This window comes from Poecilia reticulata, chromosome 6 (genome assembly GCF_904066995.2).
Source record: "Poecilia reticulata chromosome 6, P_reticulata-male-v2, whole genome shotgun sequence".
NCBI classification, from domain to species: Eukaryota; Metazoa; Chordata; class Actinopteri; order Cyprinodontiformes; family Poeciliidae; genus Poecilia; species Poecilia reticulata.
The window spans coordinates 30,589,092-30,615,826 of NC_088835.1; the positions used below are offsets into that span (position 1 = coordinate 30,589,092).

At 39.3% G+C, this 26,735-nt stretch overlaps 2 protein-coding genes across 6 annotated transcripts in view; both read left to right on the plus strand.

Moving 5' to 3' along the window:
• Positions 1 to 9,563, plus strand: part of hipk2 (homeodomain interacting protein kinase 2) — a 101,982-nt gene extending 92,419 nt beyond the window's left edge. For all 3 annotated transcript variants that reach the window (XM_081608352.1, XM_008436538.3, XM_008436537.3), the window contains exon 15: positions 1,004 to 9,563. In XM_081608352.1, coding sequence (XP_081464478.1) covers positions 1,004 to 1,468 — 465 coding nt within the window. In that variant the 3' untranslated portion in view covers positions 1,469 to 9,563. The remainder of the gene's footprint in view (positions 1 to 1,003) is intronic.
• A 1,688-nt stretch (positions 9,564 to 11,251) lies between these two features.
• Positions 11,252 to 26,735, plus strand: part of si:ch211-1e14.1 (UPF0606 protein KIAA1549) — a 36,897-nt gene continuing 21,413 nt past the window's right edge. The window contains exons 1-4 of one of the 3 annotated variants that reach the window (XM_081608350.1): positions 11,252 to 11,518; positions 13,367 to 13,610; positions 24,148 to 26,277; positions 26,382 to 26,470. In XM_081608350.1, the coding sequence (XP_081464476.1) occupies positions 13,484 to 13,610; positions 24,148 to 26,277; positions 26,382 to 26,470 (2,346 nt within the window). In that variant the 5' untranslated portion in view covers positions 11,252 to 11,518; positions 13,367 to 13,483. The remainder of the gene's footprint in view (positions 11,519 to 13,366; positions 13,611 to 24,147; positions 26,278 to 26,381; positions 26,471 to 26,735) is intronic. The other 2 variants (XM_081608351.1, XM_008436535.3) reach the window with 2 other exon arrangements.

Consider the following 26,735-nt stretch of genomic DNA (forward strand, 5'->3'; position numbering starts at 1 on the left):
GCTCATTTTTGGACTTCTATTTTGGTTTCTGAAAGCAGCCCAAACACTTAAAAAAATACAAATTAAAAAAAAAATTAATCACCCAGCTGTTTTGGCAATAAGTTCAAGTTTTTTTGTGTTTGGAAAATGAGCCGTTTCAAAAACTTTCCGAATGTAACGTCTCAAATCAGCAGACGCTACCTGTCACCTAGCAACCCCAGCAAAACCCAGCCTGTCACCTAGCAACCAAAGCAGAGCTCCAGAACATTTGGTCAGTTAGTTTTATCGTTCTTAATTATTCTGACGATCAATCGGAGAGAAAAAAAATTCCACACTCTGCAGATTTTTCATTTCTAATATTTTATACAAAATTAGAAATGCATTAAAAATGCAAATAAACAAATAATACAGTTAAAAAATACATATAATAAACATTTATTACCTAAAATGAAATTATTAAATATACATTCTCTTAGTGAACGTTTGATTATTTGTAGCAAATGATGCATCTGCAGATAAAAAAAATTATTCTACCTTCAATATGTGAAAAGTTCAGTGCTTTTTGCCTGACTTAACACCAATATAACTGCGCCGTTACCCAGCAACCCTAGCAGAGTTCCAGCATGTTTGGTCAGCTACTTTTACTGCTGTATGCACTGTACAAAGACAAGTGTTTTTTTGTTTACTTACCATTCAGAAATTACATGCTGCAGCCATGTTTTTGTTTTGATTTTTTGTGCAGGAGGTTCCACTTCTGCTTTTCAAAGATCTGCGTTTGTAAAGCTGTGCATCTTTTTGCAGCTATTTTCCTGTACCTGCAACAGCTTATTTGTATTTAGAGGGACAGACACCCTAAAGCAGCTCGTAATGGAGCTCAGAGATGATCAGACTAAAATCTCATTATCTAAGAATGATTTTGTGTGAAACATGTAATGAGCATGTTTTGTATAGGCCATAGCTCTGTCCTAACCTGTTGAAGGAAGTATAATAGGACTGAACTCTGTGGGTTCGTCTGTTCTTTCAGGCTCAGCAGCACATGGTGGCCGAGCGAAACGCAGGACACCGCCGGCAGCAGGCCTACATCACCCCCAACATCGCAGCTCAAGCCCCGTATTCCTTCCATCACAACAGCCCCTCCCACACGGGCGGCGTCCACCCGCACCTGGCCGCCACCCACCTGCCCAGCCAACCCCACCTGTACACCTACACGGCCCCCGCCGCCCTGGGCTCCACCGGCACCGTGGCCCACCTGGTGGCGTCGCAGGGCTCGGCGCGCCACGCCGTCCAGCACGGGAGCTACCCCCCCAGCATCGTCCACCAGGTCCCGGTCAGCGTGAGCCACCGCGTGCTGCCGTCGCCCACAATGCACCACACCCAGTACCAGGCCCAGTTCGCCCACCAGGCCTACATCAGCGCCTCACCCGCCTCCACTGTCTACACTGGATACCCACTGAGCCCCACCAAGGTCAACCAGTATCCTTACCTCTAGAGACGAGCCGGACTGACACTGAAGGGGCCCGACCCCCGACCCAGCGATGCTGCTTCCTGCACTGCAAAAACACAAAACCTCGCTGCGTGTTTTTAGTCTAGTTTCTGATGCAAATATACAGCACCCTTGAAATAATACAAAACTTACAAGTAACTTTTCAGCAAGAAATAGGAGCTTTTTCAGTAATTAATTAATATTATAGATGTGAGATTATTGGTAGGTAGAGTGTAAAAATACTCAAGTAAGAGTAGCACCGCTTCAACAAATTTAAATTCAAGTAAAAGTAAAAAGTAGCCGTCCAAGAAATTACTCAAGTAAGAGTAAAAAAGTATTTAGAAAGCCACATCAGTCAATTAATATTTAAAAATTACAAAATCAGACCGATAAAGTTATGTGGAATTGTAGGTATTTTAAAGACTAAAATTAAAATAATTCATAAAACTAATTATTAAAAAGTAACAAAAACAGGCAAAAGAAATATTTTTTCCAAATCAGTTCCTTTCAGTACATAACTTATGAATTTTTAACAAAAACTGCCAATATTTGCCTGGTGAATTATTAGTTGTTATTCATTCAGTGAAGTTACTCACACTGGGTATCCAGAAATTTTACTCAAGTCAGAATAAAATTTACAAAAAATAAATGTTACTGGTTACTATAACTGCATATAACCAGTACTTTTTAAATAAAATAAGAAATGAAGCTCCCATATTTTGCTGAAAACTTACATGTAAGTTAGTTTTGTCATATTTCAGTTCTAAGATATTTGCACCAGTAAGCGGATCAAAAGTCTTGGTGAGATTTTGTGCTTTTGCAGTGTTCATCCTCCATCCCATCCTCTCCTCGACCTCAGACATGAACAGAGACAGAGGAACATGCAACCCTCATGAAGCTGTCATGTGTAACTTGAAGAAGGAATGACTGAACAGAAGGAAACGTGACTCAGATCCTCTGGAGAAGAGAAAAAAGATGGCGACTGTTTTTCTTCTTTTGACCATTTTCCCCCCAGAAAAGGGCCAGTTCCGCTTTTGTTTCCCTTCCCTTTGCTTTCCTTTACGAAAGAAGCAACGTCTCGTTAGTTTTATGGGGGAAGTTTCGAGGACAGCGGATGTTTTAGGATTTATTTCATTTGTTTCTCCTCTCCCGTCCCCCGCCTAAATATGTTTGGGACTGTTGAACAGGGGGGCGATATTGACTGGAAGTTTGAATTCCCAAAAGCTTTGGGACTTGGTGAAATACGGAAACCTGCTGCTCTTCAAAGATAAAAAAAATACTGATGGCCTTGAACTGTCTTAGTATTTCCAAATCAGCGGAGGCGTGGGGTGAAAACGAAGAGAGAAAACTCCGCCCACTCCGCCTCCTCCAGCAGAGGAGGGAACTGGAAATCTAACCAACAGAAGACAACAAATCTTTTAGTGTATTTATAGATATTTTTCCTTTGTTTTTTCCACCTTCAGTTTGATCTAGGTGTCTTAGCTGGGCCCCGTGTATAGAATGTAGCAGTATGCACCTGTTTTTATTTCTTTTTTTAATTCCCTTGATACCAATAGAGTTATTTGTTATTTTTTCTTCTTCAATGTGATTGCACAAAGTGGTTATAATAACATAGGCATGTACAACGTGATTGTCTGTGTGCTACTGTCAGCCATGCGTGTGTAGCTCATCTCCACAGGATCCTCCTCAAGTCTTTAGATGTCGATCGTCGTTCCCTCGTAGTGCCTTACAGATTTACCGACACAGTTTACTCGGCTCGGGTCCCGAAAGCCGCGAGAGACTACGGCTAAACTTAGCGAGACGCATTTTCCCCGGTTTCACATCTTAATCGGGACACTTGTAGGTTTCTTCCAGGTGTAGGCTCACTCAGCCCTCGCTGTTTCACAACCACAGCGTCCCGCAGATGATGAAGATTAATGTCAAAGCAGAAATCACGCTGAGCTGTTTTTTTTTTGTTTATTGCTATTATTGTGTGTGCATGAGATAATTTGCCTGGGGTACTTACCAAAGTCAGAGATAAAGTCATGTTACAGTTCGCTCTGGAAATTCATGTAAATATAAAAAGATAGATGTAGAGTGAAGCTGTAGCTGTTTTCTGCTAATCACACGAGAAAACGTGAATCACGATTCGGAGGCTCAGTTGTTTTGAGGTTACGAGATAAAGTTTGAGACACAATAGTTTTTGGTGCATCTCAATGAATTAGATTATGACAAAATGTAAAAGAAAAACCTAAAAAAAAATGGTGTGTTTCAGTAATTTCTTTTTGTTAATTATGATTATGGCTTGCAGCAAATAAAACCCAAAATTGAATCTTTTAAAAAACTATATTGTACCAAAAAATCTGACTTTTAAGAAAGAAACTTTATACATAATCATGGAGGTAACTGATATGAATATTCACTACAAAGAGGGTAAAATATAGCGCAGAAATTTTGCTGTTTCAAGCTTAATCGTGGAAAATTCAGTGGAAGGAAAAGCTGTGGCCAATCTAGCACAGTAATATAAAAGTCATTAAACAGATATTTGTAGTGTAGCCATGAACACGTCCTGTCAGAAAATTAAACTAACCTATAAAAAGCTAAAATGTGTATTCTATCTTCCTCCAGACTCTCTGTGTTGTTGATTTTCAAATAAATCTCAAATTTACTTTTAAACAATAATCTGAAAAGATTATGTTTTTAACCAGTCTTTTTTCCTTCCACTCAACTTTCCACCAATATTCTTATTGGCTGACTCTGTCAATGAGTCAGCCATCTTTCTTTTGATTTTGGGAGTTTTTATTAGTCATAATTATTACATTTAACATAAATAAATCACTCTTTTCTTCAACAAATGCTAATTTATTGAGATGCACCTGTATTTTTCAAGGTTAAGAGCTAGTCTGAGAGAAGGGCCTGACAGAAAGTGATTGTTGCCATGAGGTAGTTCAACAGACAGAGCACAGAGGGATGTTTGGAAGAGAAACCGAGCGGGGTGAAGGAAAGGGGCTGGTTGGAAGCGTAGGGTCCGTTCAGGAACGGGGGGAACTCTCCATCTTAAAAGGGACTTAAAATGGTTGCAAGTTGGCAATGAGCAGGTTGATAGTTACACTGAGCCACGGCGGGCGCTGCCTCACCTGGCGGCGGCGGGCGCTGCCTCACCTGCCGGCGGCGCTCCGAAGTATCTGACATATTGTTTGTGAGCTCTGATGATGCGAGCGCAGCGTTAGCGGCGGCGCTGCAGGGAGAGAGCGGACGGGAAACGGGACGCGCATGCACCTGGAAGGGGCGCCTTATGGATGTTTTCGTCACTGCTGTCCATTTGTCTTCGATCCAGGTACACCACGGATATCGCCATGCCGACGGGGCGGGGATGCCTGAGCACTTAGAGAACCAATAGGGCTGCCGCTTTGTGTGTTTGCTGCTTGATTTTATTTAGCCAATAGTACAAATAACCATTTGCCCTATTGAATGAACATGGGCACATCAGAACTGCTGGTGGTCTAGTCAAAGCCTTCTGCCCTCCTCCTTGGTATGCCATAGTACTTGCATTTGAAGTGATTTTTTTTCTCTCTTTTTAACTTATCTTCATTTTCTTTTACATGGCTGTAGTACTTGTGTTTATTTTTTAGAGATTGTTGCAATAATTCTTGTGGACGTTTTATCAAAATGCGTGTGCGTGTTTTTATGATATGTCGGGCTTATTTGGGTTTTGTAACCTGGTGTACAGTGATGTTTCGTACTGGGTGAAGGTGGGTGCCCCTGTGTAAAGTGTTGCAACACTGCTGAGGGTAGAGAAGTGGGCAGGCTGATGGTAATCCACTGAGGCGCTTTCAGAAACCTGCTTTTGGGTAATCCAGCCGCCCTCTGGAGTCAGCTTTCATCCTGGTACTTTCCGCTCCCTGTTAACGCCTCGGGTCCAGGTACTTGAAGATGTGATTACATGGTATGTCGCTGGTTACATCAGGCGTCTCTGTTCTGTTGTTTTCTGTTTCATCTCCTTCGTTTCCTCTGGGTTGTTCAGGTCTGAGCACACGTGCATAACTTGGAGGATTTCTGAATCAAACTACTGAAACATTCCACTGTTTTTGAGGGAATTTCACAACTACTGTCCACACCCGTCAGCATGGAGGCACCAAAGACTTTAACGAGATCGACCATGCACAGCACAGAACAAGCAATCCTCCTCGTCGTTGCCAGAATATCCAGGCAATAACTTCAAACGCTTCATAAAGTGTGGATTTCACTCTATAAAACCATGTGTGTGAGGATTTAACATGCATACAGCACAGGTGTTTCTTTGTGGGCTTTTAGCTACGACGCCATGATAAAGCAATTACCCCTTTGTAGATATCTCCTTTTCTCTCCACACACTAAAATATTTAAAAGATAACATGAACAGCTTTAAAGCTGTCCCAACCAACATGGCCGCCTCGTTAAGTCATGAATTAACTGTCATCATTTTTTTTTGGCTCATTTCTCTATCCACCTCATTGTGTAATTATTACCAGAATAAGACATAATTTTAATAGAACCCAACTGACAGAAGTAGGGAAAAATATGTCAAAATGGTCTCTAAGGAAGAGTTCAAGGTCTTATATTTACCAAAAATAAAAAAAAGTATGTTTGCTCTACTTCTAGTGCAAATATCTTAGTCAACTTGAAATAACACAAAACTAGCTTACAAAACATGGAAGCAGATTGTTCCACTTATGGGAAAAATGTCTAATTGGTGAGACAATCTGCCAATGAAACTAATACTTTTTCATCAATATTAAGGAATTATTTACTTAAAACAAGCTCCTATATCTTGGTGAAATTTTTTTTTGCAATTTTGTTTTGTCTTATATCCAGTGTACTGAGATAATTGCAGTAGAAACTAGACAGAAATTACTTTATAAGATCTTCTATTTTTGCAGCGTGGAACCATAAATTCTGTTTTCTAGCAGAAAACCGTGTTTGTTAGCCCAGTTTAATTAGATTTATAAAGCGGGACGATGATCCAAAACAGCAAATCAACCTGTGATTGGCTGGAGTGGCCTGGCCAAAGTCCAAACTTAAGTCCGCTTGAGATGCTGTGGCAGCTCGGTTTCCCACATGACGACTGTTTAAGACAGACTTCAGTGTGTAGGAAGTGGGAGGGGCTAATGGTCGAAAGTCTGTAAGAAAGTCGCTAGATTTGATGCTAGTCGCATTTTGAACAAAAGTTGCTGGAGGCGTCTGAAAAGTCGTCAAATATCGCGACAAAGTTGATAAGTTGGCAACAGAGCTTCTTCTGTCGAGACCACACCCCTCCACTCATACCCACATTTGGCCACGCCCCTCAGCGTACCTTAGCTCCGCCCACTTTGGTGGAATTTTTCCAAAATTGTCAGAGGTCTAAGTTTTCACAGGGGAGTTAGTTACATTTAAACTGTATTTTCATGCACAAAATACCCTCCAATTAACATAACATCAAATAATTACATTTTCCCTTAATAAATGATGTTTCAAATCATCTTTTGAAAACTTCTGTTTGCATTTACTCAGGTTATCTTTGATAATAAGATATTTCTTATAATCTGAAACATTAAAAAACAAAAACAGAATAAAAGGGGTAAATACTTTTTCACAGCGCCGTATCAAAACATCCTTTTTCTGTTTTTATTTTGAATTCTTCCACACTTTTTACCTGTTAAAATGAAACCAGAAACGATCATGCCTTTTCTCTCCTGATTGTTGTTTTCTGTTTTTAATGTGTTAGCTTTGTTGTTGTTGTAGGAAAGCTAATTTTAAAAGGTTTCAGAGTTGACCTGCAAAAATGAATAACCCAAATTGTATGAAGTATACCTTTAAAGATCATGGTCACCTGCACAAAACGAATGTAACATTATGTGACCCAACCACATCTGTCATGGCTTTTGATCTTTCGGTGGGTGATTATTTTATTAATTTGTGATCCATGCATGGCACAATAACTATACAACTGGTTTCCATCAAAACCCCACTAAAAACCAACAATGTAATGTTGCCTATTATCATAATTAGGAGATATAAATGCTCTTATTTTTCCAAAATGAAACAACACTGTGGAAGTTGATTTGTATGATATGTTTGTCTGTTTCTGTTTCACATAACCAACATTTTATGAATTACTGAGGAAAAAGAGGGTCAGAAAAGTGAGCATCATCGTAGATAGAGTGACCTTAAAATTACCAAAATGTGCTTAAGTAGCGTTTAAAAATGTTCGGTGTTGCTGAGGTGTGTACAGCCTTCCCAGATAGCAACGTTAATGTTAACTACTGCCTTCCAAATAACCAACGATACCTCCAAAGCTTTAAAGGGGATATTTTAATTAGTGGAAACTGAAACAAGGCAGCGTGTCCATCTCTCTGTCGTCCTCCTGTCGAAAAGCGCTCAAACTTCCAGTCCTGCTTACGGTGTTGCTCATCCCGACAAACATTCCCGACAGTGTTACTCGCAGCGCCGCAGCAGTCGTCCTGAAACGACTCGCAGCTCGTTAAAAACACACCTGCAACACCTGCGCTGTAGAAATACCTGGCTGGAGCTGCAGCTGCTTCCCAAAGGTCAAAGGAGATGAAGACAGGTGTGCAGGTAGATACGTCATGTCACGGAGAAATGCATAATGTAGTTACACAACATTCTCAAAGCCCCTTCGGAAACATGTTTTTATTATTATTTAACCCTTTTGTTAATTGGATCTATTCCTTTCGCTGGTTATTCCTCGGGGGAATTCAGGGTTGGGTGATCATGGTTTGATGCCTTCATTCACTGATTCAATTTTTCAACACCTCCAGTTATAATTATTGTGTATAAAACCTGCTAAAGAGAAAGAACTGCTTACTTGAAGTAACTTAGGTCCTGATTTTATAACAGAATTATTGTACATACCATCTATTGTTTTTTTTATGGGGAATCATGTAACTTGAATGTGCTAGAGTTAGATTTGAAAAGCTGTTTTTGTTTGTTTTTAAATTTCTTTGGGAAAATATTCAGCTTACGTCAGAAATCAGAGCGGTACCGAATTTAATTTAGTTTTCTGGGAACTTCTACACTTAAAAATAAAAAAAAAATGTATGTTTCAGATTTTTTGATAGAAGTAGAGATGAATGATTCCAACAGAAAATGTAATTTAATATATAAGATTTTTCTTATCTATGCATAAAACTTGTGTTTGTAATCTTTATCAGATGTTTTTTTAATCTAAAAAAGTTAGGAAAATACCTGCTTGTTGTGTCTGTGGACTGAAAGTAATGAAAGTTCTTTGTTTTGATGCATTTAATATTTTTTTTCTGAAGGAAGAAATTGGCCGATTCAAATATTCCCTAGAAACTATGAGTGGTAAATAATAAGTTAACATTTAAAGGACAGAGAATAGGAGCGCATCAAACCCTGACCCCCTTTTTTGCGTCTATTGCTGTATGGTTTCTCAATGTTGTGATATTTAATTCTTTGTCAATGAAGCTAATGTGTGCTGCAGTATTTCCTAGTATACATCTCTGTTGATGGTCTTTTCTTAATTAGTTTTGTTTATCGGGGAGTGATGTCTCATTATTTCAATCTGTTATTGTAGCGTTTTATGTATACCCTGTTCCTTAGCCTAATATTATCAAGTATGTTATGAGAATGGATATTTTACTGGCTTTATAGAATGTTTTAAAATAAATATAATATTGACAATAAGAAAAAAAGGATTATTTAAACCTCCTAACACGTTGACTACATGCTACTAAGCGCTTGTGTTTTTCCATTAGAATATTGTGTGCTTCTCTTAATCATTTTTGTTGTAGAAAAAATGAGTGAATTTATATTAGGCTTTGAAAAACTAATGACACAATTGTAAATTTTACAGGAGGACTTTTATTAGACAAACGGCATCATCAGATAGAAGAGAATAGTAATTTTAATTGTCCTCCTTACTAACTGTAGGATGAGAAGGGGCTCGCGTTGTGGTGAACTATGTTCTAGCTTGTTATTCACTGTTACTTTTGATCATTTTTTTGGGTCTCAGAGGTGAATCGAGTTAATGAGAATTTGTAAGCTCACATATGCATATTGTATATGTGTAGAAATGTAATCACACTTTGTCTTGGATTTACATTAAACTGTTAAGTCACGGCAACAGTGTCCACTTTTTTATTCCATGGTGTGTTATCTTCAGGTAGCTCTGTGTCCAATTCAGTTCAGTCTGTTTCTATAGCAACAATTCACAACAAAAGTCGCCTCAAAGCACTTTACAGAAAGAAAAAAATATTCAAATTAGTTTAAAATGTTTTGCTTTGAGTCACTGACTTACAGCATTTACTCCTCCTGATGTAGCAACAGTGCAAAATCGCTTGGATTGTCGTTGACAGCCATCACTCATACTGAGCATGCATGTGGCGACAGTGGAGAGGAAAAACTCCCCTTTAGCAGGAAGAAACCTCCAGCAGAACCAGAACCTTGCCCAGTACAATCTGTTGCTTTCCAAGTTTTGAGAAAACGGAGCAGAGACACAAAAAGAAACTGATTTACTGATCCAGGAGAACTTTCTACACTCATGAAAAGTAAAATGTTAACATGAGAGAGAGAACAATTAGTTAATGGCAGCATTATCTCAACTGATGCGGCCCTCCAGGAACGTTTCACGGCTAAAAAGAGCGCCACACAAGAGAAACTGTAATGCTACCAGTTGAAATAACAGAAAAACAATGCAAGTTGGAGAGTAATAGAAGAAGAAAGTAAGGAAAAGTGGTCCATCGACAACTTCTTCCTACCCCTACACCTCAACCCAACTGGGAAAATGTTGCTGTTTTAACTATAAAACTTCATCAAAAAGGTAAGTTTTAAGCTTCATCTTAAAATTAGACATGGCGTCTTCCTTCCTAATATGTTAAAAAATACAGGTGCAAGCATTGTTATGAAACTGCATGTGATAACTTTTTACAAAGGTGAATTAAACTATTTAGATAATATGAATACAAACCAATGTGTAGGTGGGAATGTATGTATCACCAGAATACATACATGATGGCAACATTTTCTAAACATAACAAAATAGAAAGCATTCAACCTAAAACGTTAGAAACCCGTACACCTTTCTTTTATTAAGGGAAACATCTGTCAGTTTTCAGGACCTACGCATATTGCATGAATAAATCACAAAAATTAACGATTACAATAAAATTATTTTGCATTCTTAATTGAAAAAGAAAACATGAACCCTGAGTGCTTTTAACTTGGTGACTTTGGATTCGGGTGCGAACAGTTTGAGCACTGGCCTACTGAAACTGCTACCACTAGGTGTCAGCATGCACCAAAATGTTAACTTGCAATAAATGACAATGACGTGATGGGGTTATGTTGATTATCTCCATTTCATTGAAAACTAACAAGTAGAAAAACCTTTCGGGCGCAAGTTCTACAGGCTTTGGAAAGCAAACCGCTCCTTGGATTATGGTATGACACTGCTTTCTGGAGCGACTCAGTTTAACGAAATAAACAGCAAAATAAATAATCATTCTTAATTTTTTTTTTAACCCACACTATTTGTAAACGTTGCGTTTTAATGTAGCTTCAATTTGAGATTGAATTCAAAGTTAAACATAAAGGAGTTTAAAGTTTAAATATATGACTGCATAAAAACTGGAGGACTCATTAAATGGCTCATAAGGAAGGTAATCCAATTTAGCAGATAGAAAGCTGACACGAATATGTCTCCCATAGATGTTAATGCATCATTGCATGAAGTAACGTTGCCGTGGAAGCCGCAGACGCCAGTGCGGGAAGACCAACCTAATTTAAAAGACAAACCTGATCGATGTGAGAGTCAGCCAATCAGAATAGGGCTGGATTAGCAAGAGACGAATCAGAACTGCCAGGGGGCGGGGCTAAGCCAATCAGGACGCGAGGGGGTAACTGGTAACTGTGTCACATCACAAGGAGCTATCAGGTCCGGAGCAGCACGCTTTCCCCAAAATAACTTCAAAACAAGCAAGGTTCTCATGAAGCGCTTCATATAAACGATTTTATTCTTTCCAAGGATATTTTCTCCCCACCTTCACGTAAACTGTCCGAGTCGGAGCTCGCTTTTCATGGGTAAGTGCGCAGCTATGAGCTGGCTGAGAGGACAGTGCGCTCCCTCCGGGAAGAAAAAGGGGGATAACCGTTTTATCCGAGCTAGCTTTTGGAAACATCACCCGAGTGCGGATGCTATCCGGCGCTTTGTGTTTTTCAGCGGCACCCAAAAAGGGAATATTAGCTTTTTGTGGCTTCATGAGGAGCCACATGATGGCTAAGCTGAGGGTAACGGGACGGGGTAAGGACGGAGGCTGAAGTGTGTCTGGACGACAGAGCTAGCCGCTCTTGTTTCACCTCTGGTAGAGATGACTTAAAACCCTGGAAACTGTTTCAAAAACCTCTACATATATATTTAATTCCTCAAAAATGGGGAACACAATAGAACATGCTGTTCAGGTAAAACAGATCTGTCCTCACCTAAACTTGCTACAGTGGGAAAATTAAAAAGTTCAAAAGAACTCCAACTGTGACAAACAATGCTGGAGGATGTTTGATTTTGTTTATCACAACACGGCAATGAGGGGAAAATTAAAGCCTCCAAATTTAATGTATTTATCAGGATTTTGTGTTATTCACCCATTTTTCTTTCCAAAATATCCCTACCTCAGATTGGATGGAGAGCACTTGTGAATATCAGTATCAAAGATTCACAATTTGTCTGGAGTTTGACTAGGCCATTTTACATAGATATGCTTTGATTCAAGCTATCCGTTTTAGCTTTGTCTGCTTACTTAGGCTGGTTGTCCTCCTGGAAGTGGATGATCTGTCCCACGTTGTCGTCCTACATGGAAGACAATGTCTTTTGCATGTTGTCTTCCATGTAGGCAGGAAGGAGTTCCAGTAGCAGCCTGTCTTTCCATGAATCTAAAGAGGCCTCTGACTGAAGCCTGTTGCTGTATGATTATTATGAGATGCTAACACTATGTTTCCACAATTTCCCTGAGGGTAAATCACAAAGGGATGAATAAAGTTTCTATCTGTCTGTCTGACTAACTAACAGCTCTTTATAGGAGCAGCAGAGACAATATTAACATGTCCATCAGTTTTTCGTAAGCACTGCTAATCCGCTGACTTTGCTTTTGCCACTCCTTTAAATCTCTGCGCATTATGATGGATGGAGAGATGGGTTAAACTTCCTCCTTCTCTCTCTGCTCTTTGGTTCTCCTTTTCAACTCATCTGGGATTTTGGGTCAGAGTTCAATAATTATTTTAGCTTTTAAGATGCTAATCAGCTCCTCCCAGTTGGAAAAACAATCACTTGTTGCTAGAGCTACGCATCATAACTGTTTAAAAGAAAAAAAAGTACAAGCAAAAATCTTTCTAGCTGCAAAATGAGAGGAATTAATTGTTCAAAAAAAGAAAACAACAAAAAAAGAGACTCGGATTCAGTTCCACACATGCAGACTCTGCTTCCTGATGAGGTGACCTCTAATGGGAAGTGGTTGGTCTGGATCTTATTTAGGGGTATCAGAGTAAAGAGGTTTATATTTTGTCATCTTCCTAAAAATAATCGCCTAATAATTTGGTGCCGCTGTAATTTTTTTGTCAAAAAAAAAGAAAAAAAATGTCTCCACCTCTTTTTTTCCAAAAGATGTTTCAGGCAGAAAAAAGTCACTTTTGGCGAAAAATGACAAGGCTCATTATTTTAGGAAGGTGACAGAATGTAAAAAAGATTCTGTCTTTTCCTTCCACTTTATAGTTTTGTCCTGCTTTGTGTTGATCTCTCACATAAAATCCCAATTAAGTTAACTGAAATTAGTGGTTTTAATCTGTATTGTTTTTACTGAAGTGAGCTGTAATTTTGACTGTAAAGCACATGGAGTTCAGCATCTAGCATCAGTTTGCATCTCTGGTGTCTCCCTGCAGCCTTTGACCTCTGGAGGAAGATGCTCCTGAAGGAGTAACACAAGCCTCTGTTGGTTGATGCGATGAATCTTCACTTCTTAAGCGGATGAAATGCCTTGAAGCTTGCACCGCCGTACCATGGCAGGTATTCTCTCCGCTGTGGGTTTGGCGGTGATGCTCCAGGCTCTGATGCGTGACCAGTGTGCAGCGTTTCTGGGGATAACAGTGTTGGTAACGCTGATCTCTGCTGGCTCACCTCTTCCAGGTAAGAGAACACCTTTCTACGACTCACTGAAACTCAATCCACTGACTTAAACTTTGTGTTATGCAAGTGGCTTCCATACCTATCGCGTGGCACGTTTGAGAAGCAGATTGATGCATGGGTTTTGTGAAACAAATTGCAAAAATGTAACTGTTAAAAAACGGGAGCAACAATTGCTTTGGAATCATGATCACAAAATATTTATATATTTTCACAAGTTTCACAAACAGTTTGAACAAAACATATATATTTCAGCATCTATTTGTCTAGTTATCTGACAACAGTATAGTTTCTCTACTTTTATATGATCATTTTTTTTTTACATATGAGATTTTGGGGAGTTCTATTTGCAGGACTACAGACAAACCTGTTGCACTGGTGAAGCTAACTTTTTTTAGCTTAGTTGCACCAAAGTTTTCAATGACATTGCATTTAATGTTGCAGTTTTACAATGTTTTTTTTCCATCATTGTCTTTGGAGGCAGTATTGACTGGCAAATAATGATTAACAGTCTAGTAAACATAAAGTTCTTTATTTGAATCAGAATTTTAGAAGACGGGTAACTTAGTGAAATTGGTGGGCATTGTGTTTCTCACCTCTAAGGGACATTTAACGCATTATTCTGTTATTTTGTTTTATATTCAGACATATACATGTTCTGCTAATGTTTGCTGAGAGTAATTAGGATTTTATCTTGATGTATTTCTGTTCTGGTTCTTCTCTTGCTTCAGTGTCTGTTTTATCCAGCCTCCACCATTCTGATCAGTATGTGACATGGTTACTCAAATCTTGGAGACTCTTTGCACAATTGCAGCCTTGTTTGTGGAGAGCAGGCCAGCTGCACTGGGGTGCTTCAATTTAAGCTGCAACCTCTGCATCTTGAATCTACTGGCTAAAGTCAAAGATCTGACGTTTAGCTTTCAGACTCAAGAGCCAAACAAAGAGTAAATGTCTGAATCTGCTAGATAGACATTCTCCCTTTACTTAAATGTATTGATGCTGACGTTATCCAATCAATGCAACTTCCCGGGGAAAAGAACACATTGCAAAAAATAAGCTTTGTTACTTTTTAGCAGGATTATGCAGTAAAAATGCCAGGAAATGAGGAATTAGTGAATCAAAGTTCTGCTGAAATGATAACACAGCCATTAATGTAATTAACTGCAGTTTTCCAATTACTGCAATGGTTATATTTGTGATTTGTGATACAAAAAGAAAGTTAAGCAGTGCTTTAAATGGAGCTGCTTGGAATTATAAACTCTTGTAATGGCGGTAATATTGGTAATTATTGTGGTGACTATATACATATATATCTATATATATATATTCTCTGTTTTCTTCTTTCCTCATGTTCTCATCTGTGCTGCTGTGAGATTCAGTCCAACTGGATGAACATTACATCAGCATGAAGTTTGTTACACTTTACAGTTCAGCAGTGAATACCACACACTGATATTGGGATAATGGCATATTGTGCTGCCTTAGGTCAAAGATATTTTAGCCTCTTAATTCACTTACTCCAGTTTTTTGCAAAAAATTTCACGCAAAATCAACAGATCTCCAATTTTGTATTTTTTATTTTATTTTTTGAGTTAATGTGTAATTGTGAGCTCACTGCAAATTTTCAGTTAAATTGGTCAAAAACATTTGGTTTAAGTGACGCTGACTCCCACCTGTAGGTGGCAGTAGTTCTTACTTCTACACTGCTGCCTCGGCCTTCCCTGATCTGTGATCGATGTGGCGAGTAACAAAAAGTCACTTTTACCGTCGTAGATAATTCCATGCAAATATTTCTAAAATTAACAATCTCATTTGACACTGTCAATAGGTTATGTGCTGTCTTAAACAGTTAATCGGATTAATCGTGATAAAATCTATTATTGAATATAATCGTCAACTAATTTGATTAATCATTAATAAGAGTAAGCATGCTCAAGAAAGGCCATTTTCTGAAACGACACAGTCACAGCAGTAATTAAGCAAAAACTATGTAAAAATATCTACATTTTGCATCTAGGATTAAACATAAACCTTCTTTATCTATAAATGCTTCACCCAAAACTCACGTGGCAATTCTGTAAAAAAAAAAAAAATCTTATTTAGCATCTTTTGATATCAAATTATTAATTGGTTAATCAAAAAACTAATCAACAGATCAGTCCTACTCTGTGTTGATGTTCAGTTCAGCGGAAAGGGTTGAACTTATTTAGTACTTTTCAGATTTAGTATTTTTTGTTACATTCCTTTACTGTACACTAAAGCAGGGGTCATCAACTCCAGTCCCCCAGGGCTACCATCCTGCAACTTTTAGATTCACCTCTGCTCCAAAATGTCTCAATTCCCTCCCCAGCATTCATTCCTCTCTGCAATAGGCTGGAAACGAGCAGTTTATTTGATCCAGGTGTGTTTGAGCAGAGACACATCTAAAAGTTGCAGGACGGTGGCCCTTGAGGACTGGAGTTGGTGACCCCTGCACTAAAGGAATGCCGCCTCAGTGCCAGGGGACGTGTACTACATAACTCATACTGCTATTATATATTATTATTATACCAAGGTAGTTCAGAGAAAAATTTGCCATGCAGCTCGAATTTTGCCAAAACACTAATCTAAGAGTGAATATCATAAAATTAGATTGGTTATTTCTTTCCAGTTCAATAAAGAGCGCTGTGATTTTCACTTCAGCTGTTGTTTTTCCTCTCTGCACTGAATTGGTTGACAAATTGGGCCGATGAAGCTGAGGGCCAGCAAAGCCCCGTCTAATTACCAACCCGGTCTGTTGCCACACGAAATCTGATCTGTTTTGGACGACAATATGTCCATTCATTGTTGATTAGAGCCAGGAGCAGTTACAGATCAATGGTTAGAAGCTATCAGAAGCCAAACTCTGGGTAATGTTGCACTGAGCGAGCCCGCCGCTGACCCCGAACCCACCAGCCTGTCCCGGCCACCGTCATGGCTTGGCTGAGAGCAGAGGACGCAGGTCTGCAGGTTGGGAGGGGGTGAGAGGCACCAAACAGACACAAAGGATGAACAATAATTTCCGACACATCTGACTGAACCATACCGATATGTGGAAGAAAAATGACGTGAATATTGTACAATCCAGTTTTTCTTCTTTGAACTAACATGTTAACTGCTAATACTTCTTTTGTTCAAAGCAGCATTAGATTTTAACTAAGATGGCGTCCAAAATGGCTGCCATCAAGGACAGGTTTTGTGGTATCTCAGCTTTTAATAGAGCTAGACAAATGATTAAAACAAACAAAAAAATCTAGTCATACATTTTTGGAGACAGACTTGGATAGACGTGTCACATTAACCCATCAGTGTCAAATTCACTTTACTGTGAAATTTAGCTTTTCATGGATTTAGTTAACAAATTCAGAGGAAGTTGTGCACTTTCTATTCATTGAAGTATCTTTTTAATAAACATGTATATTCCCAGGTCTCATTCATGCATTAATAGATGTTTATCAATAGACTGGTTTAAGATGTCGGAAATGTAAAAGTAATCTTGCATTTATGATGAGCTTGATTTAATTGGAGTTCAGATCTGGATACACCTGAAACCGAAAATACAAACAGTGCTGTTCTGTCCATTTAAGAGGTAAAACATTAAAAAAAAAAAAACATGTCCACCTGTAAATACTGTACAGTAATAAATGTGAAACTTGTTTAATGAGTTACAAACCATCAGATGTTTTAAAACGTTAAAACCGCCGACTTTCTAAGTGGTTCTCATTGTTGTATTTTCATCTGAAAATATGATTCAGAATGTCAGATATAATTAGATTAAACTGAAAGTCAAAAAAACTGTGTCTCAGTTCAGAACTCGGAAGGAACCAGTCTGACAATCTTTTCTTCAAACTGTAATAATGGAAACTGTGATTTGAAGCTGTGATATTTTGAACTGTAACTGTAAATTTGACTTTTTGTTACTGACAAAAAGTAACACAGTAACAAATGTGTATAACTAGATGTCTGTAACTAGACATCAAGGAAGACTGATTCAGTAGTGTAGCATCACTTAAATACAACAGTTTTTTCAATTTTGTGGAAAATTTGCAATAAATTCACAATTAGGGCAAAAAAATTCGGGGACCTGTGGATTTTGTTCAAATTTCTGCGATCGCAGAGTCGCGAAAAATGGAAGTGAATGTTTTAAATGTTCCCCTAATCACTTGGATGAACTAAATCTTTGATTACTATTCTTCGGTCTGTTGCTATGAAGTGTTTTTAAAATTCAAAGCTCTCGTTATGATTTACTGTGAAGAATCCGAGCAGCTCATGGTCAAAAGCAAACTGCTGTAATCAAAAAGCAACATTTGACTTTAACTTTTAAATTGTAAACATGTTTAATGAAAGTGCTTCTTGACCTTTGACCTTATTTAGAAATGTGTTTTGGATCTTTGAACAAGAGATCTGAGAAGCTCTGCTGAATGTTAACAGCTTTTCCAGCCTTTTTTGAGGCCTTATTGTTCCAAGTCCAAACATATGCGACCTCGTTTTGAGCTCCTCCAGGCGAAATCATGTTGTTTTGGTCCTTTATGCATTACAAACCAACCAGTAAGCACTTCACTTTACCCGTCTCAGACTTTTAGAGCTGAAAGCTTCCTTCCAACCGCCTGGAGGTCCTTTCTGAACCCGGCAGACAAAGGGCCTGGACTCTAACCGCGGCCTGTGGGAGGATTGAGACAAAGTGCTGAGTGATGAGCGCCTCTCTGGATGCCTTCTTGTTTTCTAAAGAAAACCAAGATTAAGACTTTATGTATTTTATGAGTTTTTTTTTTGTGATTCTGAACCCAAAGTTTTGGAAATGACTGAGAAATGTTCAGGAAAGTCAGCTGTGGCCTGTAGTTCTGTTTGTTTCTAGTGGTCTCCCTCTCTGTTTCACCTCTTCCTTTTTCTCAATCGGACTCTTGTGCCGCTCTCCTCCCCTCCCCCGTTTGCTGCTCCCCTCTTTCTTTAACCCGCCACCCCTTATCTTACAAAGCATCCCCTCAGGAAAGCAAAACAAGGGTCACATGAATGTTTTATGAGGTCTGTGCCGTGCAGTCAGGTCTCCATTCCCAGGTTCATATTTGTCAAAATCAAAGCAAAGATAAAGTTTGCAACTTCTTCTGACTTATCAAACCATTAAATAAAGTGCAGATTTGTTTTTTTCCCTCCATTCATTTGTTGAACGTTTCCATTTTTATTTCAGTGCTTGATAACTATTATATTAACAGTTTTTTTATGTGCAAGTGTTGCTTTCGGACAAAGCTGCAGCTTGTTTTCAGCAGCCTGAGTTTTAGCAGAGAGCCCGATCTCATTCGGCTCCACTGATAAAAACAATGCAATCTTTCCCATCTTAAAAGCTTCTCCGATAAACCGAATGTCAGCAGCTCAGCCGTATCTTGATTGTTGGACTCGGCTCGGCGTTGGCGGCCGCTGCCAGCTGAAAAGAGCCAGTCACGCAAGGGGGCTTGGCTGAAAACAGAACCATGTGTGGGGTTGCAGTTAGTGAGCGTTATTGCTAGAGAAACACGTCCTCCTGTCTCCTTCTCCTCCCAGAAATTACACAACTGTTAAACAACTTTGCTTTGCAATAAAAAGTCTGGCAAACAGAGAAAATGATATAAGATTTTTTTTTCACTTGGTGTCCAGGCGTTCTTCACACCTAAACCATGTCAGTAGCAGCTTGGAAACCATGTTTGAATCTAATTTGATCTAGATTAGTTATATATACTTATATCTGAAGGTTTCAAGTTGTTGTAACAGAATTGCCGTTGAAAATAATATTGATGTTTTCTTTACTTTGGCCCACTCCTTCCTGAGTGAACCCACTTTCAGCAGGACGATTCATCATGCTTTGTTTTGTTGTGCGAGTCTTTAAAACAGAAATTAGGTCATCTGCTAACAGTAATAATCCTCGTCTTATTAGGATGGTTTTAAAGTGACTAGCTGCTGCAATTCAAGCCTGTAACTAGATGCAAAACCAAACAGTGCAACTGTGTCCTGTCATTGGCTGCAAAATAATTAAAGAACCTGTGACAGAAAAATCTACGTGCATTACGGATGTTGTTATTGTAGGATGCTGTATTACAAGGAGAAAAACACATTTAGTGTTACATCACAACTCTGCTTCTCTGACTGATTCGTTACGATTTTATTTCAAGGTATGCATAAGTATAGAAAAGAGAAAATGCAGTCTGGAAGTTATTTTTGTTGACATTTTGTATGTATACCATTCCCCAAAGTTTACATCCATCCATCCAATGTAAAACTATCTGCCATAAATTACTGAAGTTTAGCAAAAATCTATCTAAAAAAATCAATCTGAAAAGTTATCAAATTCTGTCATAAAAAAACATGCAACAGATACCCCATAATATCCGCCACCAAGTTCTATATCCTCTTAACCTGATATAGGATTACACCCAGGAGACAGAGTACACCCATAGACACAAGTCAAACTTAATAACTGCTTGGAAAGTTCTGATGCATATATTTAAATCTCAACGCTCTCATTTCATAACATGAAGCAATGCACTTTATATTGAATCCCAGTCGTTCGCACAGCATAACTGTGTGTAACGCTGCAATATGAAAATTGAAGTTTTTATTTTTGGGCCTAAATCTACAGTCAGCATGCAGCTTCAGTTATTACAGTTAGAAAGATCAGGCCTGAAATCTGGGAGGAGTGATGGACTCTGACCTGAACCAGAGTTACATAAAGACAGTTACAAAGTCGACCACCTGTCACCTGAAGAACATCTCCAGGATTAGAGAACAAATGTCCCAACAATATCTAGAGAAACTCATCCATGCGTTTGTCTTTAGTCCCATCGATTCCTGCAACCGCGTCTTCTCAGGTCTGACTAAAAGATCAATCCTCCAGCTGCAGATGATCCAGATGCTGCTGCTGATGTTCTGACTAAAACCAGGAAGATGGAGAACATCACCCAGTTCTACAGTCCTTCCAAAGAGAGAATAGATGTTAAAACACTGTTGTTAGTTTATAAATCACTGAACAGCTTATCACCACAATACATTAAAGATCTGCTGTTGTTGTATCAACCTTCCAGACCCCTCAGGTCTTCTGGTTCTGTTCTGCATCCCCAGAACCAAACATGGAGAAGCAGAATTCAACTCTATGCACCACAAATCTGGAACAAACTTCCAGAAAACGGCAAAACAGCTGAAACACAGATTTCCTTTAAAGAAAGGCTAAAACCCACCTGTTTAGAGCTGCCTTTGATTAACATATTTGGTGATTTTTCTTGATGATTTTGACAAAATGTGACATTTTTTGCTTGTTTCATAATATTATCTTGTGAAACACATTGAACTACCTTTTTGCTGAAATCCGCGAAGCAAATAAACTTGACTCAGTGGAGGGCTCGGATGCAACAACTGGTAGCCGGTTGCATTTCAGACGTGCATTAACACTCTGCATGCCACCTATTTGACTGAATGGAGGAACTGCCACTGCCGCTCATGGCAGATATGGATCCGATGTTCAGAACACTTACAGGAATTAATGATGATTGAAAAAGAAAATGAGTGAGGAAAATGTTGGTTACTCACATCTGTCCAAAATTAGAAAGTTTTCCTGATGCTGCTAAGGAATCTCATTCATATACCTCACAATAAAGTGCAGTTTTTTGCACAATTCATTTTTGAAAATGGGCCTTTCAGTAGTCAGTCCAGTTTTCTCTCTGAGCGGCATGATTGGTGGAATTACAGGTGTTTGGTTTCATGGACTGGCCTGACAATGAGCAGCCAACCAACAGGAACCCTCTCCTGTTTCAGCGAACAGGTGGTGAGGCTGTGTCGTCTCTGAGACCTTCATCATACTTTACCCACAGTAATGGCCGCCCTAATCCAGGCTGAGCATCTATGTACGCCTGGTTGCTGTTTTCTGCAATAAGCTTTGACCCACTTTGACGCATTCTAGCATTAATTATTAAAAACAGGATCAATTCTCTTTATATTTTGAAGTAATTAGGTATTATTTAAACAGTTATTTGATTATATTTTGTATGATATAAATTGAAGTTTTTAAAAGACTCAAAATGATAATAAAGAGCGAAGACTGTGCTGTAAACGGTGCATCCTCTCTCTAATCTGTAATTGCCCGTGTCACTGTTTTCGTCCTTATTTCAGTCATTATTATCATCCATTGCCTTCCAGTAATCACAATTATCTCAATTAGGTGGCTATTTTTGTCGTCCTTTCACCCAAGCTTTGTTGTCTCAAAAAGGTGACTGCTGATAAAGTCCTTTGTGGCTGTTGGGGCGTTTTTTAATGAGCTGACATTTTGGGGTCACGAGCAGCAGCTTGACCTCAGACATCAGTGATCTCCTGCACGAGTCGGACTCTCTTTGTTTTTTAACAGTTTTCAGCCACTTAAATAATTACAGTGATTGTCAGAAACCATGTGTGTTTCTGCAACAACCATTCAGCCACACATTATTTAAATAATTAACTGTTTTGTGCTCCCTCACTTTTATGCAAATAAGTTGTTACTAGTTAGACCCCCTAACTTTTTATTTAAACTTTATTCACATACAAAGAGCTGCAAACAGATGAACAATGGTAAACAGATGAACAGTGGTAAAATTATGCATCTTTACCCTGAGTCAGACCCAGAAGCAGAAGTAGAACCTCCAGCACAACCAACAAGGAGGTGGCAGTGGTTTCTGAATGTTAAGTCAACAACAAGACGGTTGTCTTTTCCTGCAGCCAACCAGTTGACCAAACGTGCTTGTCTTCCAATCATGAATGGGGCGGAGCTAAGCTTGGGTTGCTCGGTGAGGGGTACTGCATGCCGATTGTGACTTTAACTTTTTTTTTTTTTCCAAGTGCTTGACCTGTTTCTAGAAGCAGTAGAAACCCAAATGGAATCAGAAATGTGCAAAAAAAATAAATTTTGCATGATAGGTCCTCTTTAAGAGCCTTTAGAAAGATCATGGTGCATCAGCGTAGCCTTTTCTTCCTTTGTCTTCTGTTCTTTTTAAAACAGGTTAGCAGATGTTGCTATTCTCATTTATATGGTTTCCATTGCATTGAAGGCTAATCACTTTATTATGTGCCCTGTATGTTTTCTGTGTGTGCGTGTGTGTATGTCTCTACTGGTTTAGCAATTCTATTTAGAAACGTCTCTGGCACATTTACTCACCATCTGAAGACCGATGGGCATTATGGGGACTAAATCCTGGTCATAAAGCAGTCAAGCAGTTAACCTTGCTTTTGGGGTCAAGGGTTAGGTTTAGAGGTATGGTGTGAATTGAGTTTTGTTCAAGGTTAGGGTGAGGAATAAACTGCTAATGGTTTGGGCTAAGTTAAGTGTTTGGGATAGCCATAATTGTAGTAAATAAAGTGAGTAGAAGTCAATACAAAGTCCTAATATGGGTAGAAATATGAACTTGTGTGTGTATACCCATCTGTGAGCTGCTTTCAAACACTTGGCACAGCAGCAAAGCATTTGAACAGAAACCCTGGATGTTTCCCAAGTCCTTCCAGCGGGTTCTTCTAAAGGGGCATGCTGACTTGATTAAGGTACCAATGTAGGTTATAATTAAGCCAGAAGTTTTCTTTAGGGAAAAGTCAGCCACTTTCTGATTGTATAAAACGATGCAGTTGTGATGTTTTTATAGGTGATCAGCTTTCTCTAGTTAGTATTAAAAATATCCTCACAGTCTGTTTCCACACTACAGAGAGCAGCAGCAGACAGCAGTTTAGATTTTAATGGAAACGTAAAGCAAAACCAAAAATTGTGCCTTTAAAGTTCACTATGAGCAGCCATGTTGTTTTCCAGTTTGTTTTAGAAGACGTTTGCTTAGACGATTTCCGCCACAAACAAATTCAGCATCACCACATAAACATGATAAGCTCTTTCACGTAGCTGGTCCTGTAAAAAGGCCTATAATGTATCTCTATGAATTATTTATGATTATTTCCTCTCATGAAGCTATTTTTAACATGTCTATATCAGAGCAGTGTAACTGAGGCTCGTCCAAAAGCAAATTATGTTTGATTTCGTGTTAAAAGTTAAACCAGACAACTTTCTCTCATTTCAGGTTAGTTAGAATCACCAACATTATTTCCATTCGCTAAAAGCCAAAATTATGAGAGAAAGAATATGTAAGATTTATTTACCTGTTGGTTCTCCTTTCCTTGTTTTTGTGATGGTCACACTAGAAGATTTACCTTGTTGTCTTTAAACCATGCTGTCTGTTATTGTCCATTTTAAATTGCCACCTGCCTTTCATTTCTCACTGTTTTAGTTATTCATTCTTTTTTATGAACATAAGCTTTGTTTTTAAAAAGCTAACTATTGATTCAGTATTAAAATAACTTCATTCTGTAATTCAAATTTAATGTCTTTCGATTTTTTTAAAATAATTGCTGTAAATGTAAATAAACAACAAATGCCTCATCTGATTTGTGATGTAGGACATGTAGTATTGTGTCACTTTTTGATACTTTGATAATACTCCAGCACACAAAGGTTTACTTTCCTCCAGACTGAAGCATTATCTGTGTTCCTCTGCAGACGAGTCTCTGTTGGACTCAAACACCTCCCCTGTCGAAGTTCTTGGAGGGGTTCCAAAGACAACAAGATCATCACCGTCCGCCTTACCAGACTCACATTATACTGCCTTTAAGAACCCAGAGTCACTCAGTGCCCTCCTCTCCATTCCTGAAACAGTTCCCAAAGCAAGAACTGCTGACAGCGAGCTTTTAAAATCAGGGCATGGTGCTTCTGAAAACTCTAAATCTGTAGTGCCAAGTAATGTCTCTGTAGAGGAGACAGGTGTTCGAACAACTCCGCCATTAAGCCCCATTGGACTTCCCCAGGGATTTGAGGCGTCAGCTACAATCTCCACTGAAAAGAGGGGGGTTAGGACTAGTCCTCACAAACAGGAATATAATTTTTCTCTATATTCCAAGATTTGGAAGCAACTACCCCAGTCTAATGCGTCTCTGACGACCGTAAATCCTTCTGCTTTGAGAAAATCAACATTTCATCAAAGTCTTGATCATGAAGAAGAAACAACTTCAAGCCTGGTGCAGAATGGGACATTAAAACAAATGCAGTCAGTTGTGACCTCAGTGGCCAACCCACCTCTTGAACCTCCCGAACTAGCTTTGTCTGAGTCTGAAAGTCAAAAGGTGGCTTCAAGCCGCCAAATAGTGCAGAACAAATCTGAACAAAACATGAACACACTACCCAGTTTAGACGAGATCATGGCTCCTGGCTACCATATGCCTTTCATCACCCCCCAATCCTCGTTGGTTTTTTCTGACCCTAACCAGGTGCCTTCAGAGGACTTCTACCCTTCAAACACCATGAATGTGGACTGGGGTTCTGGAGACTACTTGGAAACGATGTCCTTCTTCAACACGGATAATGATGATTACTCTCTGGTTACTAAGGTTCTCTCAGACCCATACGATATGGAGGACGACACAGAAATCTACGACACAGCCTTTCCTTCCAGAGTGGGCATATCGCCTTCCTCCAGGCACCTTGGTTATGCCTCATCTCCTTCCAGCCTCATGACGCCATACCTCACCGTTCCTCCACATCAATCCATTTATCCATCCTCCCTTTCTACAAAGGCTTCCAATTTATTGAAGCCGACTGATGTAGCTGGAACAGATGCACCTGACGTATCAGACATCGATTGGGGAGATGCCTTCACAATTCGACCAACAGATGTCCTCTTGCCTGACATGAACAGCTTAGAGTATTACACCACTCAGCTGACAAAGGACAGCAATGCTTCAGAAACTGGAGCAGAGTACAGGCAGAATGTCACTGAGATGTCCATCAATGCTACAATGGCTCCACCCTCCACAGACGTGACGTCTGATGGTAATCTGACAGAGGGTGAGTCCTCCAGTGATCTGTCAGGGTTTGAACCTCATTATGAATCAACTACAGTAGTTACCACAGAGATCACTCCTCAGCTGAGCAATGCTTCTGAGTCTTTTCTTGATCCTTCCATCGTCCCAACCTACGTCTTAGATCCCTCTTCCTCTGTAAGGGATGGTCCAGTTTCCACCACAGGCTGGTTTACACATTCGCTCACCGTAGATATTGATTCTGCTTTAGCAGAAATTTTACATCCAAGTGCAACATCTCTTCTACCAGAAGATTTAGCATCGTCTTCTCTGACAGACGTCCATTGGTTTGTTACAGAATCATTCGACGACGGTCCTACACTCATTACTCCCGTCATAACTGCAACTGCAGCCTTCTCTCCTGAACCCCCTGAAAACACCACTGCCATTGCAACTGACCCAATGTCCCAAGACTCATTTGCAACCGAACAACCCGGCGATATGACTCTAGTTTCAAATGAATCCATGTCTTACAATGTTACTCTGGTTCCTCCGGTTATGTTTGGTGATCAGAGCGTGACGGAAGACGGAGCGGATAACCGAACCACAATGGTCACAAACCCAACAAGCAGTGAAGTTATTACTGCTGCGGAAACCACAAATCCAGCTGCCACAAATACCCCTCATCAGGCAACAACCGGATCTTCTGCCACCGCTGAAACCTCCACTAGTGTTGGCATCACCACTGCTACCAGCAAACCAACCACAGCTCCATCAACTACATCAAGGCAGTACCTCTGCAAAGTTGACCACCCTGTTTATTTAACAAAGACTGGTAAGTCTGAAGTCTGTTTTCGCCGTAGCTGTTATTAATATGTAATGTTTGAATAAATATCCATATATGAGAGACTACAACCTCAACCTTCTGCTTTGTGCAAGGTTTCCCGTCTGGGGTGACTGTTGGATTTGCCAAATCTCAAGTGAGAGACATTCTGAAAGTGGAATTTAACAAGTCAGTGGAGCTGCAGGTAACATTGTTTTCTGTCATTACAAAAAGTAATGTAGCGACTTTGCAAGTACTACATTCAAAAACATTTTTGTTTTTGAGCCAACTAAAATTTTTAGGTGTACATTTTCCACAGTATTGGTTCACATTCCATAAACTAGTGGTGAATAAAAATAAAAAATATCAGTATACCAAGTGAAGACAACAAATAATTATGGCCAAACAAAGTGGTAAATGACAAGTCGATAAAAACAAGTCTACTTTATTCCATCATGTAGACATTTTTT